Genomic DNA, 16,815 nt, shown 5'->3' with positions numbered 1-16,815 from the left:
TTAGAAGTTTTGTGTTGTTGATTTTTAACCTTGACTTGGATCTCATTGATCTTCCTTGTAATCCATGCTTTGAATTATGTATCTGTTCTTGAGTTTCTATTTTGGCTATAGGCCATTGCTGGAGAGCAAGTTTGATCCTTTGGTGATGTCACTGTATTGAGATTTTTCATGGTGCCAGAATTCTCGCACTGATTCCTTCTCATCTGGAGATTCTGGCATTTTAATTTTATAGTATTTTCATATGTGTGGGAGTATTTATTTTTCCTTCTTTCCCTATAATGTTATTGGTTTTTTTTTTTTTCTTTCCCTTTCCCTTTTCCCCCCTCTCTAGGGAGTGTGACTGTAAAGAATGCTGGGTAGAGTCTTTTGGCTTTGCTTCTATAACCCTATTCACTTCTGTCAGCAGGTTTTATATTGAGCTGTGCAGTTCAACCTACAAGCCAGTAGATGGTGCTTACAGGTAAGAGCCTGCTCTGGCCAATGTGACTGAGTATATACTTGATCCTTGTTTATGGGGAACAGCTCTGTTACCTCAGGCAATGAGCTGATTCATGGGGTGCATAGTGGTCTGAGCTCCCTGCTCAGACACAGGGAGGTAGGGGCCAAAATGGGCAGAGCTGGACTGGGCAGGTTCCACTACAGGTCCCATGATGGCAGGTACAAGCACCAGCACTGAGGGAGAATGCAGTGGGTAGCCATTACCAAGCACCCAGAGATGCTTGGGAAATTTCCTCAACCCCAAGTTCCCTGCAAAGGGATGTGGGTGGCCTAAACTAATCCAGTAGAGTGACTGCTCCAGATGCCTGGAGCTCTATCTAGGCATGGAGCCCCACTGCACCAGGATCTATGCACAGGCAGGGTGGGGTGCTCAGGCTGCTGTTCCAGGTGAGCGAGTGCTCTGAATGCCTGGAGATCTGCCTGAGCATGGAGGAGAGAGGGCCCCCCATACCAAGACCTCTGCGCAGGAGGGTTTGGGTGACTCAGACTGCTGATCAAGGAAAATGGGTGCTCCGAATGCCGATGATCTGCCTGGTCATGGAGCAGAGAGGGCCTTGCTGCACCATGATCTATGTCTTGAAATGGGGAGGGGCAGCGGCTCAGGCTGGTGAACCAGATGAGCAAGTGCACCTAATGCCTAGAGATCTGCTGGGGTGCAAAATGAAGAGGGCCTTCCCACACCCAGATCTCTGCACAGGAAGGGTAGGGCACTCAGGCTGCTAGTCCATGTGAGCAGGTGCTCCAAATGCCTGGAGATCTGCTTAGAGGTGGAGTGGAGAGGGCACCCTTGCACCACAACCTATACACAGGAAAGGTACGACAACTCAGGCTGCTGATCCAAGGAAGGGGGTGCTCCAGATACCTGGAGATCTGCCTGGGTGTGGAGCAGAGAGAGCCACGCTGTACCACAATCTATGTCCATGAAGGGTGAGGTAGCTCAGGCTGCTGGTCCAGACAAGCGAGTGCTCCAAATGCCTGAGATTTCTGCCTGAGGGTGGAGCAGAGAGGGCTCTGCTGCACCACAATCTCAGGGGAGCAGGCTGGGTCACCCTGCAATGACATATGCAGACTAGTTCCAGGTCACCAAGCTAGCCCTGGCTGCAAGTCTCATCACACAGGAGAAACTGCAGCTGTAGCAGCTCTCCTCCCACCTCAGGCCTGCAAAGGGGGAGAGCACAATCCCTGCACCTACTACTGAGGCTCTTTGCGCAGTTCTGGCTATGGAGACCCCTACTCTAAGCTAGAGCAGGTGCTCCAATTGCTGACCCAAGACTAAAATGCCTGTGTGGCCATACTGCTAGGTCACCAAAGAATGCCTGGATTAAAAATGGCACCCTGCTTTCAGTCCTGAGTCTGGGAAAATGTTTGCAGCTTTTCTCTGTGTCTTTTCCTCACAGTGTTTCCAAGCCGCTTCCCCAAGTTAGCTCCAGAGCTTGTGAGAAACAAAGTGCTCTCCCTCAGCCTGGGTTGCTTGGATCCCAGGTGGAAAGGTAAGTCATAGAGGGAGGCTGTCTGCCTCTCCCATGTACTAGGGCTTCACTCATTTTTATCAGCTGCATGCCATCACTGGGGCTGTTTGTTCACATTCTCCTCCCTGACATCTGGGGTGTCCTTCACAATTCTAGTGGATTCCCATTTTCCTTTTTGGATAAAAACCCACAGAGATGATCTTTACACAGTATTTCCTTGGAAACAAGGAGCCACGGCACACTAAAAGACTCTAGTCTGCCATCTTGGAAAAAAAAAAGAAACTATTTTTTTAAAAAACTCAGTATCCATTTAGAATTATGACCATCTTGTGAGAAATGAAGCTTGAGACTCTACTTTGATATGAAATTTAGTGCTATTCTCATCATCTTTAATTGTGTTTTCTTTCACAAATGACTACTAGTGGATGTGTTTAAGTCCAAAAACCTTCTGATGAGGTTTAAGATTTGGGGCTTTAAGCATCCTGTTGACTTCCATTGTTAGTTTCACTATATTAAATTTGAGTTAGGCTAATAGTAAGTTTTATTTTTCTGTTTTTCATTAGTTTTTATGAGTTAAGGGCCAAAATGCCACAAAATTTTCAAATGAGCAAATGTTACTGTGCAAATTTGGAAAAGATGCCGAAATACAACTGTTGGCTGGCAGGTCATGTTGCCAGCAACAGCATGAAGTGTTTTGTTCTTTAAGAAGTTATGAAGAAAGCACCCCAAAGGTGTTACGAGATGATGAAAAATACAGAAAACCCAAATATATAAAAATCAAAGTATTGTTTCACAAAATTTGATTGTCTTGCCTTCTCAGAAAAATCACTAAGTTGTTCAAAATCAAGATTTTCACATCACATTCAAACATTATGGTAGGCCAGAAAATGCTATGGAGTATTTTAATTTCATATAATTCACTACCACTTCTATGGCTGTTTTTACCATCTCTCAAACAATCTCTAGATCTATCCAGTAATATGAAGAGTTGGTACCAGGCTTCATGTTCCATCTAGATCTACATATATATAAATTTAAGGGTACTCAGGATTCATATTGCACAATGTTCTTCAGCCACCATATGTAGCTCTTGCAAATACCATTCCTGTATGCGAATACCTGTGGAATTGCAAATTAAGGCATTAAAAGAAGCAAAAAATGGGTGCTCAGCACCACTGGAAAATATATCTCATTATGCACAAATCTTGCATTCATGCTATCTGAGAGGTTTTGACAAGTTACCTTTCCTCTTACCTTACTGCTGCTGCCCCAGTCTTTCCTGCACTCCAAAGCAGTGTCTGTGTCTGATCTCAGCAGCAGCATCACCCACAAACCTTTATAGCATTTGGGCACAGTCATCTTTTGTTTTGAAGGTAAAGGGTAAAAGATGTGGTGAAGCATTCCCTGAGACCTGCATGTGGTTAATGATGAGAGTGAATCTTTAGGGTTATGGTTCCTGCTGTTTCAGAGCTGAGCTCCAGATCAAGGGCCCACGTGTTTTTGTTTTTTTTGTTTTTTTGTTTTTTCTTCCTCTTCTGATATGGAGTCTCACTCTATCATCCAGGCTTGAATGCAGTGGCACGACCTTGGCTCACTGCAACCTCCACCTCCTCCTGGGTTCGAACAATTCTTCCACTTCAACCTCCTGAGTAGCTGGGACTACAGGCATGCACCACCACACCCAGCTAATTTTTTTATTTTCAGTAGAGACAGGGTTTCACCATGTTGGCCAGGCTGTTCTTAAACTCCTGACCTCAGTTGATCCACCTACCTTGGCCTCTCAAAGTGCTGGAATTACAGGCGTGAGCCACTGCACCCAGCCTGGGCCCACGTGTTCTTGAACAAATGTAGGTTTCTGTGTGTGCCTGTCCTATGCAGAGCCCTCTAAAGCCCAGGGCTCAGAACAGTGGCCCCTCTTTCTAGGTGCAAGGGTAGCACTGCAGGCTCTCACAGGATTCCTGTGGCTACCTGGTCGGGGCTATTCAGGATGATCCATGGGAGTTAGCATAGCACCACTCTAAAGTCAGATTTTGAAAGACAAAGATCAAAGAGAGTTGAGCAAGTGAGCAAGTTGGAGATAATTACAAGCTTCTTAAGAGAACACTGTCTTTTCCACACTGGGAGTATTCTCATAGAGCCACAAATAGCGCTGCACAGATGGAAAGCCTCCGAATGCTCCCAGCTGACCATGTTTGCCACTTCATGAATGCTGCAACATCACACAAGAGGATATCTATTTCCCCAAGCCCTGTGCAGACCAATTTTGATAATATTACTGTCTGAATTAAGTTGCAATTTCCCTCATTCATTTATTCAACTTATACTTTTACTATTGGTATTCTGGCGTCCTCCACCTCTGTTCCAAATAGTAAGACACTTTGTTTTAGGGGAAGATATTGAGAATGTCAGCACTTCCCCGATTTCATCAAAGAGAAGAGCACTTGGCCGGGCGCGGTGGCTCACGCTTGTAATCCCAGCACTTTGGGAGGCCGAGGCGGGTGGATCACGAGGTCAGGAGATCGAGACCACGGTGAAACCCCGTCTCTACTAAAAAAAAAAATACGAAAAATTAGCCAGGTGTGGTGGCGGGTGCCTGTAGTCCCAGCTACTTGGAGAGGCTGAGGCAGGAGAATGGCGTGAACCCGGGAGGCGGAGCTTGCAGTGAGCCGAAATTGCACCACTGCACTCCAGCCTGGGCGACACAGCGAGACTCCGTCTCAAAAAAAAAAAAAAAAGAGAAGAGTACTTAACACTTAGCCCCTAAACACCTTCATTTCCTTCTCCTCTGCTGTTTTGGACCTGGCAAAGCTTTACTCATGTCCAAAAAGATGAAAGGAGAATGGGGAGACCCAAAGTAGTAGTAATTAGTGCTGAGCCTTTGCCAAGTCGAGTGGCTGGGGTTTTCCTTCAGCACTTACTTCCTCTGTATCTCTGTTTTTAGCCATGCTTCACTCAAGACCCAAATCCTGCAGCTTTTTTTTTTAATCATAAGAAAGGATTTAAATATAAAATTTTACACACTAAACACACTCAAAGTAAATATTCGATCTCTGGATGGAGACAGATTGTCTAGATGACTAATAGAGTTTATCAGTTGTTCTCTAAGTTATTTCCCTCCTTTTAATCTTTGAAAGTCTCTCTTCATCTAGCCTGTTCATGGTGCTCAGAGTTGAAGCAGCCGTAGTGCAACCAAGAGGCTTCCCTCCATCAACACACTGAGGCTGGCATAACGGAGAGATGGAAAGAGGCCAGTTCTCCAAGGACATTGCTGAATCTTTGCACCAACTCTGATAGCACTGCCTCCAGACTCTATTTCATGAGGTTAATAAACCTCTTTGATGTAAGCCACTTGCAATCAAGCAACAGGTCTATGCATTTTAACTACACATGGCCCACACTTTGAGAAATCTTGTTATAAATACTGGCGTCCTCGGAGCTCTGTTCTAGACCCTCTTCTCTCCTTACACAATATTCTCTCTATATGTGATCTCACTCGCTCCCTTGGCTTGGAATATTATCCACTCTGAAGACTCCTAAATCTGCTTCTAGGCCAGAATCTTCTTCTGAACTTCTAAAATATATAAGAAACTCTAACAGATGTCACCACTTGTCTATTAGTCTCCCTGCACCTCAACATATCCAAAACTGAACTAATAATCTGCTCCCTGGAACCTGTTTATCCCCCAGACTTTCTTATCTCAATAAATGGCACCACGGTCAACTCAACTGCTCCAGCTAGAAAGCCAGGAATCATCACCTTCTCCTTTTCCCTCATCCCAGCATCCAGTCAGTCACCAAGTCCTATCATGTCTTCTCTCCATCCCCACTGCTGCTCCTCAGTCAGGGCCATCGTTAGGTCCCAGGACGACCACCGCCACAGACTTTTACCTGGTTTCCCTGGCCCTTCCAATTGCTTCCCTATATTGCAGTCAGAATGATCTTTCTGATATGTAGATCTAATCAGATCTCTTCTCTGTTTAACACTGCTGCCTGACTCACTGGACTAGAAGAGTGACTCCTGCTATGAACTCCCACTGCTTCTGGCGAGTCTCTTAATATGAGTCATTGTGGCTGCATGGTGGCTCACACCTGTAATCCCAGCACTTTGGGAGGCTGAAGCAGGAGCATCGCTTGAACTCAGGAGTACAAGACCAGCCTGGACAACATAGCAAGGCCTCATGTATACTAAAAGTCAAAAAAATTAGCTAGGCATGGTGCTGCGCACCTGTAGTCCCATCTACTTGGGAGTCTGAGGCAGAAGGATCACTTGAGTCCAGGAGGTCAAGGCTGCAATGAGCTATGCATGCAGCCTGCACTGCCACTGCCACTGCCACTGCCACTGCACTGCAGCCTGGGTAACAGAGTGAGATACTGTCTCAAAGGAAAAAAAATTAATTATGCTTTTATTGAGCTTTTTTATTGTCTGTTTTCTCATTGGTCTCTAAGTTGTATTGAGTATAAGAACTGAGGTATATCCCCACACTTAGCAATAGTGCCTGGCACACAGGAGACAACAAATGTGAAGTTGAGTGAATAGATGAATTTATAACAGTATTTTGTAAGCTAGGGGTTGTGACCCACCAGGATCATGAAATCAATCTAGTAGATTATAATCAGCTTTAATTTAAAGAAGAAAAAGAAATAGAAGAGAATAGCAAATAATAAGAGTATTATTTCATGAAATTTTTTATTACAAAATTTGTAAAATATATTTCTTATAATGAGTGGCAGTAAAACTAAAATGAAAGCCACTGGGTTGTAATAAGCAAGTGCTTTTTTCTATAGTAAGAAAAAGCAGCTTTATTTAAAAAAAAATCAGAAAACCTTGTGACTGAAAAAGACTCCTGCCTTGGGGGATTTTTACTTTCACAGATTTCAAAGGCTTAAACTCAAGGGAAAAAAGTGGCTAGAGTTTTAGGTTTCTGTGAGTAGATGACAGAGGAATTAAAAATCCATCACAGATCCTGCCTGGTAACTATTGCCATAGACAAATGAAGCCTAAAAGTGCTGTTGAATTCTATTTCCTCTGAAGATATATCTTAAACATTTTTGTCCCACGGCTGATGACGAAAGTGGAAATCGAGTGTTAAAAGTATGAATTCTTTGCTGTTGAGGGTGGTCACTGATTTGTGTCTTGGAGAATTTAATTGGCTGTTTCTCCCAACCTTCTCTCTTGAAGAAAAGAGCCCTGAGCCAATGAGGAGCTACTGTTCTGTGTCCATAGCAACAAAATAAACAAACTTTGGCCTGCCACCTCCCAAGGGCAAACCTCACAACTCAGGCCCAAGTCACGGGAATCTGAATGGTGGGGTGACCTTCTCCTCTAGTTTACTTTCATTGCAATACTGAGAAACTTCAACTGTTTTGTCTTTAGAAGGGAAATTCATGTTTGTGCCAGGCCAGCCTTTGTAAAAGCCTTTGATTGGATTCACTAGAAGTCTGTCTTCCCGCAGTACCTATACTGTGAATTTTCTGCCTCGGCATTTCAACCACTTGGAATGGCCACTAAAGTCTTGTGTTCTGGAACCTCTGGATTTGATCTAAAGTAAACTCTGATTCTGTGTTGATGGGGAACCGTTTGTCTCTAACATTGTGGTTTCTTTAAGATGCTTGACTTGGGCCACATGAGAATAACAGATCTTTGGGCAGTCCAAGGTAGGCTCTTTGGAAAAGATGTTTTATATTATTTTTTCTACTGATTATTAATACTAACCAGTAACTTCTCTGAAGCCTCTGCCGGCTCACTGGTGACTATTGTTAGGGCGAGCCTCAGGTAAAATCATCAGGTAGAAGTGCAGGAAAGGAAAAAAAGGGAGACAAAAACATCCTTACACACACTCACACATCCCTCTATAATTAGAGCTGTATGATGTCAAGCCACTGTAAATGCAGATCTATCTGTGATGACATGGAAATATCTACTAGATATCCTGTTACACAAAAAGAACAAGATGCAACATTGTGTGCAAAGTATGCTCTCATTTATGCAAATCATTTTAAAAATCTATTATGCTTCTCTACAGGTTAAGTTCTATATGCAAAACATTTAAGGTTATATGCACTGACAACATTTCTGAAAGGATGCCCCAAAAATCTGTTAGAAGTAGTTCCCACTTAAGAAGCTATGAGAAGTCAAGGGCTGATTTTAGCTACTGAAATATTAAAATACTGCCATATAGGCCGGGCACGGTAGTTCACACCTGTAATCCCAGCACTTTGGGAGGCCGAGGTGGGTGGATCACCTGAAGTCAGGAGTTTGAGACCAGCCTGTCCAATATGGTGAAACCCCATCTTTACAAAAATACAAAAATTAGCCAGGCGTGGTGGCAGGTGCCTGTAATTCCAGCACTGGGGAAGCTGAGGCAGGAGAATCGCTTGAACCTCGGAGGTAGAGGTTTCAGTGAGCCAAGACCACACCATTGCACTCCAGCCTAGGCAACAAGAGCAAAACTCTGTCTCAAAATAATAATAATAATAAATAAAATACGGCCATATTGATTGGTAGATGACCATTGTCCAAGCCCCTTGCATGTCCTCCTTGCCACCTTGGTTGCCCCAACTCCTCCCCTGGCACCCCCAGACCACCTCATGATTCAGCAACTAAGGGGTTAATGCCCAGCATGGAGGTGGGAGTGAGATCCTCCAGGACCTTGTTCCAACCCTGGTTGATTATTCAATAGCCTTGTCTTACTGGTTGTTAAATATTTTGAGTATCACTCCCATGGGTGTTCAAAGAGAAAGGCCTTTATTTTTATTTTATTTATTTATTTATCTATTTTAGAGACAGGGTCTTGTGCTGTCACCCAGGCTGAAATGCAGTGGTGTGGTCATAGCACACTACAACCTCAAACTCCTGGCCTCAAGTGATCCTCTCGCACCACCTGCCAAGTAGCTGGGACTGCAGGCACACTCCACCACACTAGGCTATTTTTAAGATTTTTTGTAGATACAGAGTCTCGATATGTTGCCCAGGGTGGTCTCAAACTCCTAGCCTCAAGCAACTCTCCCACCTCAGTCTCTCAGAGTGTTGGGATTACAGACATGTGCCACCACACCTATGAGGCCTTTTTCCTTTTTTCTTAAGAGCAAAAGAATATATACCAAGACATTGTTTATCATGGGGAAGAAGAAAAGGAAACAACCACACGTTCATCAAAGATCATTGAAAATCTATGTAAAACCTCACTGAGTGACTGTATCACCCATACAATTTACCTCTGCTTTCTGGCTTTTGAATGCAAATGTTTAATATTATTTATAACATGGTAATTACGATTACAACATTTTGGCAGTTTCATCTGTGAATCTCTTTTCTCTTTGTTTTTGTTTTTTGTTTTATTTATTTATTGAGACAGAGTCTTGTTCTGTCACCCAGGCTGGAGTGCAGTGGTGAGATCTCCGCTCACTGCAACCTCCACCTCCCAGGTTCAAGCAATTCTCCTGCCTTAGCCTCCTTAGTAGCTGGGATTACAGGCGTGTGCCACCATGCCTGGCTAATTTTTGTGTTTTTAGTAGAGACGGGGTTTTGCCCTGTTGGCTAGGCTGGTCTCGAAGTCCTGGCGTCAAGTGATCCTCTCGCCTTGGCCTTCCAAAGTGGTGGAATTACAGGCATCAGCCACCGCACCGTCTTTTTTCTCTTTGTTGAGCTACGCCAACCACCATGATGAGCTGATTACAACCACCAAGTTTACTAGTCAGGTAAGAAATATTCATCAAATGCCCATTGTGGACAAGCCACTTTGCAAGGCTTAGTGGAGGTGTTGAGGCACAGAGAGCACTCCATAGTGGAGCCCTGGCCTTCGAGAAGAGAGAAGGCAGTTGCTAGAAGTGGACCTGCCTTAGCCTCTCACTTCCTGCCCCATGGACTCCTGCTAAATCTCCCAAGTTCAAGGTTGGCTCCTTTCCTACAGGAAGCAGACACAAGGTTCTAAGCAGAAGCAGTTTCTTTTTTGCTACTGTTGTAGCCTTCTTTCAGACTCTCACCTGAATTCTAGCCCCTTGTATCATCATCTTCCCACCTGGGCACTCGATCCCATCTGCTTCTCTGACCTCATCTCCTTGACTTGGCCCTGACAGGCCCCCAAACCCAGTGGAGTATGGACAGTTATAAATGGTGGCCCTGTCACCTGCTCTTTAGGCCTTTGCTGTTTAGCCAGTCTCCTGGACTCCTTTCTAGCCCTGGACTCCTTTCTAGCCCTGACCTCTATTGCAGAAGACTCCCTAGTCGCAGGCCTCTGGCCCAGCCAACCCCTGCACACGCTGCCTTTCTTCCAAGGCCAGGTCTCTTGCCTTCGCTGCACTGCTCCCTTAGCTCTCTTTCTGCCGACTCCTCTGCTGACTGCAAGCTCCCTGAGGGCAAGGTCCAACCAGCATCTAGCACGGGACTCACAGCACGAGCCTCTAAAGATTTGTACTGTTAAAGCAGCAGTTACAAGTGAGTGAGTTTTAATATCCTCATATGTAAAACAGATTCAACCTTAAGGTCCTCTCTAGCTCTTAAGGTCATTAGACACCATCAGTGGGTTTCTCAAGCATCAGTCGTGTTAGAGAAAAAGGTCGATTTCATTTTTTCAGCAGGTTCTTAAGCAAATGTATTCCAGTGTAATATTGAAAACTAATCATAGACTTAGACATTTGAGTTAAATCTGCTATTGTTTTAATGCTTCTGTTAGGCCATTGATTCTTATAACATTTTTGGCATTTGTTTTTATTACTAATGAAATATCCACTGACATGGCCAGGCACAGTGGCTCATGCCTGTAATCCCAGCACTTTGGGAGGCCGAGGCAGGAGGATCACTTGAGACCAGGAGTGCAAGATCAGCCTGGCCAACATGGCGAAACCCAGTCTCTACTAAAAACACAAAACTTAGCTAGGCATAGTGGTGGGCACTTGTAGGAGGCTGGAGGCCTACACCTACAGGAGGCTGAGGCGGGAGAATCACTTCAACCCAGGAAGCAGAGGTTGTAGTGAGCCAAGATTGTGCCACTGCACTCCAGCCTGGGTGACAGAGTGAGACTCTGAAAAGAAAAAAGAAAAGAAAAGAAGAAAAGAGAAAAGAAATATCCACTGACATCATTTAAAAACCAACTAATGTTAAAAATTCATTAAAGAAAAGTCTCAATTTCTGCCCCATCCCCTAACCTGTCAGTTCTACTTCTCAATGTGCTCCTAGAGGCAATTATTTTCAACTCTGCTATCTATTTCTTTGGAATTTTACCTCATACTTGCAAATAATTTGTCTGTGCTCCGTATGTTAATTTTTCTTTCTGGTACAGCAGATGAGGATTTGGCTCTTACACATCCCCATTCCGCTCATTCTTCCCATGTAGTCACAGTTCACTTTTTGGCTAAGTCAATATTAAGTATTTACATTTGATACATATGAGTGTGTGCCATACTATGATTATGTTTACTTTCTCGTTCAATATTTTTTAACCTGGAGTAATTGCACATTATATTTTCTTAGGTTTCTATGTTTCTATTGCCAATCCCTCACCCACACTCCCAAATGCTCTGGTTCCGGTTGCTCTGTAACAAAGTTACCACAAATTTAGTGGCTTAAACAACAATCTTATAATTCTGAAAGTCAAGGTCCAAAATGAGTCTCACTGAGCTAAAATCAAGAGGTCAGCAGAGCTGCATTCCTTCCGGAGGCTCCAGGGGGAATTCGTTTCCTTGCCTTTTCCAGCTTCTAGATGCTGCCCCAATTCCTTGGCTCCCAGACCTTTTCCTCAATCACTCCGACCTCTTCCTCCATTATCACATCTTCTCTGACTGATAGTTCAGGTTAATCTCTCTATCTCAAGATCTTTCGTTTAATCACAGCTGCTTTTGCCATGTAAGGTAACATAGTCACACTTTCCAGGGATTAGGACATGCGGCGTAGGGAAAGGGACGGTATTCATCCTACCATGTGCTCCTACACATCTACCAGCTGCCTGTCAATATCATCAGGTAATCTACCAGTTCCAAGTCCTGCACCCTCTGGGACCTCTGATGTGTGAATTGGCTCCATCTTATTCATCTGTGTCTTTGCAGGCACATAGGCTGTAGTGAGCTATGGTGAGAGCCCTAGTTACGATGCCGAACATGTACGGACATCCCTTGTGCAATCTTGTCTCCTCTCCCATTTTCTTGCTCTTGTGGAATTAAATCTCTTTTAATGCTGTACTCTAATTTTAGTTGGATTCTGGAAAAGAGAGAAGATAAGCCAGTGTGGTCAAGCCACCATGTTTATCTGATAGTTGTCTTTCATCAAGATTCTCATAATAGGGGTTTTGTTTTTATGGAGCCAGAGAAGGAGTTTCCACTCTGTAATTCAAGGAGGTAACCAGGAATGAGAAACAAGGAGATTCACTTGCACTGTAGCTCAAGCAGCAGAACTAATTTCCCAGGAAGTTCTGTGCAGAACTTGCTGTGGGAATTTCTCTTCCCTTCAGTGAGAACTGGTGTGGCCTGCTGGAAAGGAAGGAGCTTGGGAGTCAAGGGAGATTTGTGTTTGTTTCCAGCTCTGCAACTTGCTGCCGCTGTGACTTCTCTGAGTCTCAGTAGCTTCATCTATAGTATCAGCATAACAATAATTGAGCAGTTTTACCTGGCTCACAGCAAGGACTCGGTTATGGCAAATTTTATTTTATTTTATTTTTATTTTATCTTATTTTATTTTTTGAGAGGAAGTCTCACTCTCCACCCTGGAGAGTGCAGTGGCACCTCCAGGCTGGAGTGCAGTGGCACAGTCTCGGCTCACTGCAACCTCTGCCTCCCAGGTTCAAGCGATCCTCCCACCTCAGCCTCCTGAGTAGCTGGGACTATAGATGTGAGCCACCATGCCCAGCTAATTTTTGTATTTTTAGTAGAGACGGGGTTTCACCATGTTGGCCAGGCTGGTCTCAAACTCCTGACCTCAAGTGATCCATCTACCTCGGCCTCCCAAAGTACTGGTATTACAGGCGTGAGCCACCATGCCCAGCCAGTTATGGCAAAGTTTAAATTGCTTTCAAGTCAAGTCTACTGAGTAGAAAGGGATGAGCTGTTAACCTATAGTCAAGACCCTGCACCAGATCAACAGCTTCTGGAATCTACCATTGTTCTTTGGTCCTCCCTGGGTTCTTCCCAATTCGTCCGTATTTTTGCTTTGATTCTAAATGGTTTAACCTTCTGCTGTTGTTTTTTGATTTCAGCAAGAGCCTACTGATCTAGCAGCCAAGACTGCCCCTGACCTTTGGCCATGTACCCCAACCCTCTCATCTATTGCACCTGCTGGGACCCCTGGAACTTGGGACCACGGAAGCTAATCAAGACCCCTCAACTACCACACAAGAACTCCACAGGGAGGTCTAAGTAAGAATTTTCTGGGATGGGTTAGGCACAGGGACCTTAGGATCCATTTGTAGCCTCATTTATTTCACAAGATTTCTAAAACAGCAAGTGTGACAAGAAAATCCCAGGTGGGCCAGAAAGCCTCGCTTTTCCCAGCTTCCCTGCCAGCTGGTTGGCTGCACCCTCATCTTGCCAGCCCTGCCCGGGGTTTGCGCCATTTTAAATGAGGAAGTCTCAGTGTTGCTGCAACGGCAAAGTGCAGCTTCCAACCAAAGAGCCCTGATGGCAGCTGCTGCCTCCATGTGGGATAAAGAGCTTTGGGAACTGGGGGACAGACTCTTCCTGGGACAGTGAACAAGTGCCAGGGCCTTGGGCCTGAGTTTTAAAGGCCTCAGATTTTAAAGATTCCAGCTGTCAGATTGTGCATTCCAATCTTGGGTCACTATAGGGATGTACTTGATCTGGGAGTGTTAAAAAGGGTTTCCGAATTTCCAATGTTCTTGTTTTAGTTATTTGTTTTTCACTTTCAGGCTAACACCTCTTCTACCAGCTCCAAAAAATCACAATTGCCTCCAACCAACAAAACCTGTTGTTTCCCCAAAGTAAGTATTGTTTTGTTTTGTTTTGTTTTTTGTTTTGTTTTTGAGACGGAGTCTCACTCTGTTGCCCAGGCTAGAGTGCAGTGGCACAAGCTTGGCTCACTGCAACCTTCACCTCCCGGTCTCAAGCGATTCTCCTGCCTCAGCCTCTCGAGTAGCTGGGACTACAGGTGTGCACACCACCATGCCCGGCTACCTTTTTGTATTTTAGTAGAGACGGGGTTTCACCACATTGCCCAGGGTGGTCTTGAACTCCTGAACTCAGGCGATCCACCCGCCTCGGCCTCCCAAACTGTTGGGATTACAGGTGTGAGCCACCACGCCCAGCAGTTTGTTTGTTTGAGATGGAGTCTTGCTGTGTCACCCAGGCTGGAGCGCAGTGGTGCCATCTTGGCTCACTCCAACCTCCACCTCTCTGGTTCAAACGATTCTCCTGCCTTAGCCTCCTGAGTAGCTGGGATTACAGACACCCATCACCATGCCCAGGTAATTTTTGTATTTGTAGTAACGACAGGGTTTCACCATGTTGGCCAGGCTGGTCTGGAACTCCTGACCTTAAGTGACCAGCCCTCATCGGCCTTCAAAGTGCTGGGATTACAGTCGTGAGCCACTGAGCCTGGCCCTAAGTATTTTTATGTCCATGAGGCAGAAATGGTTTAAGGCATGTGAATAAAATAATCTCCCTCCCACCTGGCCTGACTTGAACTAATTGATGCCAGGGATGTTAGAGAATTGCCAGAATCGACCTTGATTTCTTGCAAACCTCAGATCCTACATGTAGATTTTGGGGTCCTCTGCATCCACAGCGTCCAAAGTCATTGCATCATTTGATTCAAAGTCACTGTATCAACTGCTCTCCACAGGGGTACCCTCAATAACTGTTTTCTGCCCTGGAGCCCAAAGCTTGATGCGTGCTATTGTCACAGAGTCTTGGCGACCCTCCCATGCATTTAGGGTGGTGACTCACTCTTTAGCTGATTACTTTCCTGTGTCTAAGATTTTCTGTGGGTTGCATGTTGGTTTTAATCACAAATTAAAATTTTTACTCACATTTTACAAGCTTAGAAACACACCTTAGTTTTAGGTCTTTGTATGAATCCTTGTATTCCATTAATTTTTTTGGAAAATATTTATTGACCACCTATTATTTATTAGGCACTGTTTCAGGTGCTGGGAAAAGAGCCAGAAACACAATAAAGACTCCACTCTCTTGGCACTTATATTCTAGTGGGGAAGGGAGGGGAAGAGGACCATAAACTAGTTATTACATCTGAGGTTGGCAAGTGCTACATAGAAAAACAATGCAGGCAAAGTGGGTAGGGGCTGTGACGTTGGGGATACTTTATGTAGGGAGGTCAGGGTGAGTGCCTGTGTAAAGGGGACAAAAGGAGCCTCAATGATGCCTGGGGCGAGCACTCTTGGCAGAGGGACCAGCAAGTCCAAAGGCCCTGGGGTGGGAACTTGCTTGGCATGTCTGACCTCTTCCAGGAAGGCAGAAGCCAGTGTGGCATGAGCAGAGCGAGTGAGCAGGGAGTGGTGGGAGATGAGCTCAAAGAAAGTAATGAGGTGATGGGTGTGGTGGGCAGAAAGTGACCCCCCCCCCAAGGACGTCTACACCCTAATACCTGGAGACTGTGAACATGTTATGTTACTTGCCAAAGAGTAAGGCTGCAGATGGAATTAAGGTTGCTAATCAGCTGACCTTGAGTTGGAGAGATTATCCTGGATTATCCTAGATTCCATGTAATCACAAAGGTCCTTCTTTGTACGTGAAAGAGGAGGTCAGAGTGTCAGAGTCAGAGAAGGAGTTGTGACAACAGAAGCAGAGGTTGGAGTGATGCAATTGCTGCTGGCAGGGCCGGGCACGGTGGCTCACGCTTGTAATCCCAGCACTTTGGGAGGCCGAGGTGGGCGGATCACGAGATCAGGAGATCGAGACCACGGTGAAACCCCGTCTCTACTAAAAATACAAAAAATTAGCCAGGCATGGTGGCAGGCGCCTGTAGTCCCAGCTACTCGGGAGGCTGAGGCAGGAGAATGGCGTGAACCCGGGAGGCGGAGCTTGCAGTGAGCCAAGATTGCGCCACTGCACTCCAGCCTGGGCGACAGAGCGAGACTCCGTCTCAAAAAAAAAAAAATTGCTGCTGGCTTTGGAGCTGAAGGGAAAGGCCACTGTGAACGTATACACATATATGGTATTCGTTTTATATATAGCATTTATAAAGATTTGAATGAAAAACAAGTTTGACTTCAACATTTGTATCTTAATGGGATACATTTCATTATTTGGAACATTTGTTTATATAGAACATTTCATTCTCCAATAAAGAGAGTTCCACACAGTTCCCTGAACGGAGTGTGTGTGTGCCAGTGTGTATGTAAGGGGGTGGCGGGGGGTGTCACCTGACTCACAGAGCCTTGACTCAGGGAGAATATGTAGGGGTCCCTCTAGCTGGTTTATGCTCCTCCAAAACAGAAGTTGCCCCAACATCATAAGACAAGTCTTTTGCCTCCTTGGGCAGGACCTTTTCATGAGCGCCCCCACTTTGGGGCCCTCAGGAGCCCGGCTTCAGTGAGTTCCCCAACTATCCTAGGGATCCCCTAAGAAGGTCAGGTCAGAGAGCAGAGGTCAGATGGTGGCGGCCTTAGGGTTCAGCTCCTAAGCTTTGAACTTCTCTTTGCTGTCTGGTTACTTTCTGAGGATGTCTTTCTCTTGCAGAATGAAAATCCATTCAGCAAGGCAAGAAGAGAGCAATAAATCATTTTATGTGAGTAAAGGCAGGAAGAGGGTGGTGGGACTAAAATTTATTGAGCGCCTACCATGTGCAAGCGTGGACCCTTTACATTTTTACACTTACCTTGTTGAATCTTCACAAAGATTCTGGGAGGAGGTGCTGTTGTTATTGCACATTATGCATGGCAGGTAA

The 16,815-nt window shown here is 45.1% G+C and overlaps 2 protein-coding genes across 7 annotated transcripts in view; both read left to right on the top strand.

Annotated features, from left to right (window-relative positions):
* Positions 1-1,965, top strand: part of TRAK2 (trafficking kinesin protein 2) — a 90,885-nt gene extending 88,920 nt beyond the window's left edge. The window contains exons 17-18 of the mRNA XM_030803951.1: positions 407-460; positions 1,896-1,965. Coding sequence (XP_030659811.1) covers positions 407-447 — 41 coding nt within the window. The 3' untranslated portion in view covers positions 448-460; positions 1,896-1,965. The remainder of the gene's footprint in view (positions 1-406; positions 461-1,895) is intronic.
* FLACC1 (flagellum associated containing coiled-coil domains 1) overlaps positions 1,827-16,815 on the top strand; it is a 76,160-nt gene continuing 61,171 nt past the window's right edge. For 2 of the 6 annotated variants that reach the window (XM_030803956.1, XM_030803958.1), the window contains exons 1-4: positions 1,834-1,988; positions 13,151-13,310; positions 13,820-13,891; positions 16,608-16,656. In XM_030803956.1, the coding sequence (XP_030659816.1) occupies positions 13,198-13,310; positions 13,820-13,891; positions 16,608-16,656 (234 nt within the window). In that variant the 5' untranslated portion in view covers positions 1,834-1,988; positions 13,151-13,197. Of the gene's footprint in view, positions 1,989-6,766; positions 7,623-9,586; positions 9,666-13,150; positions 13,311-13,819; positions 13,892-16,607; positions 16,657-16,815 lie in introns of those variants that run through there. The other 4 variants (XM_030803957.1, XM_030803954.1, XM_003253943.4 and 1 more) reach the window with 4 other exon arrangements.

Source organism: Nomascus leucogenys, chromosome 22a (assembly GCF_006542625.1).
Source record: "Nomascus leucogenys isolate Asia chromosome 22a, Asia_NLE_v1, whole genome shotgun sequence".
Classification (NCBI taxonomy): Eukaryota; Metazoa; Chordata; class Mammalia; order Primates; family Hylobatidae; genus Nomascus; species Nomascus leucogenys.
Note: the sequence above shows the minus strand (reverse complement) of the source record. Positions and strands in the feature narration are given on the sequence as shown.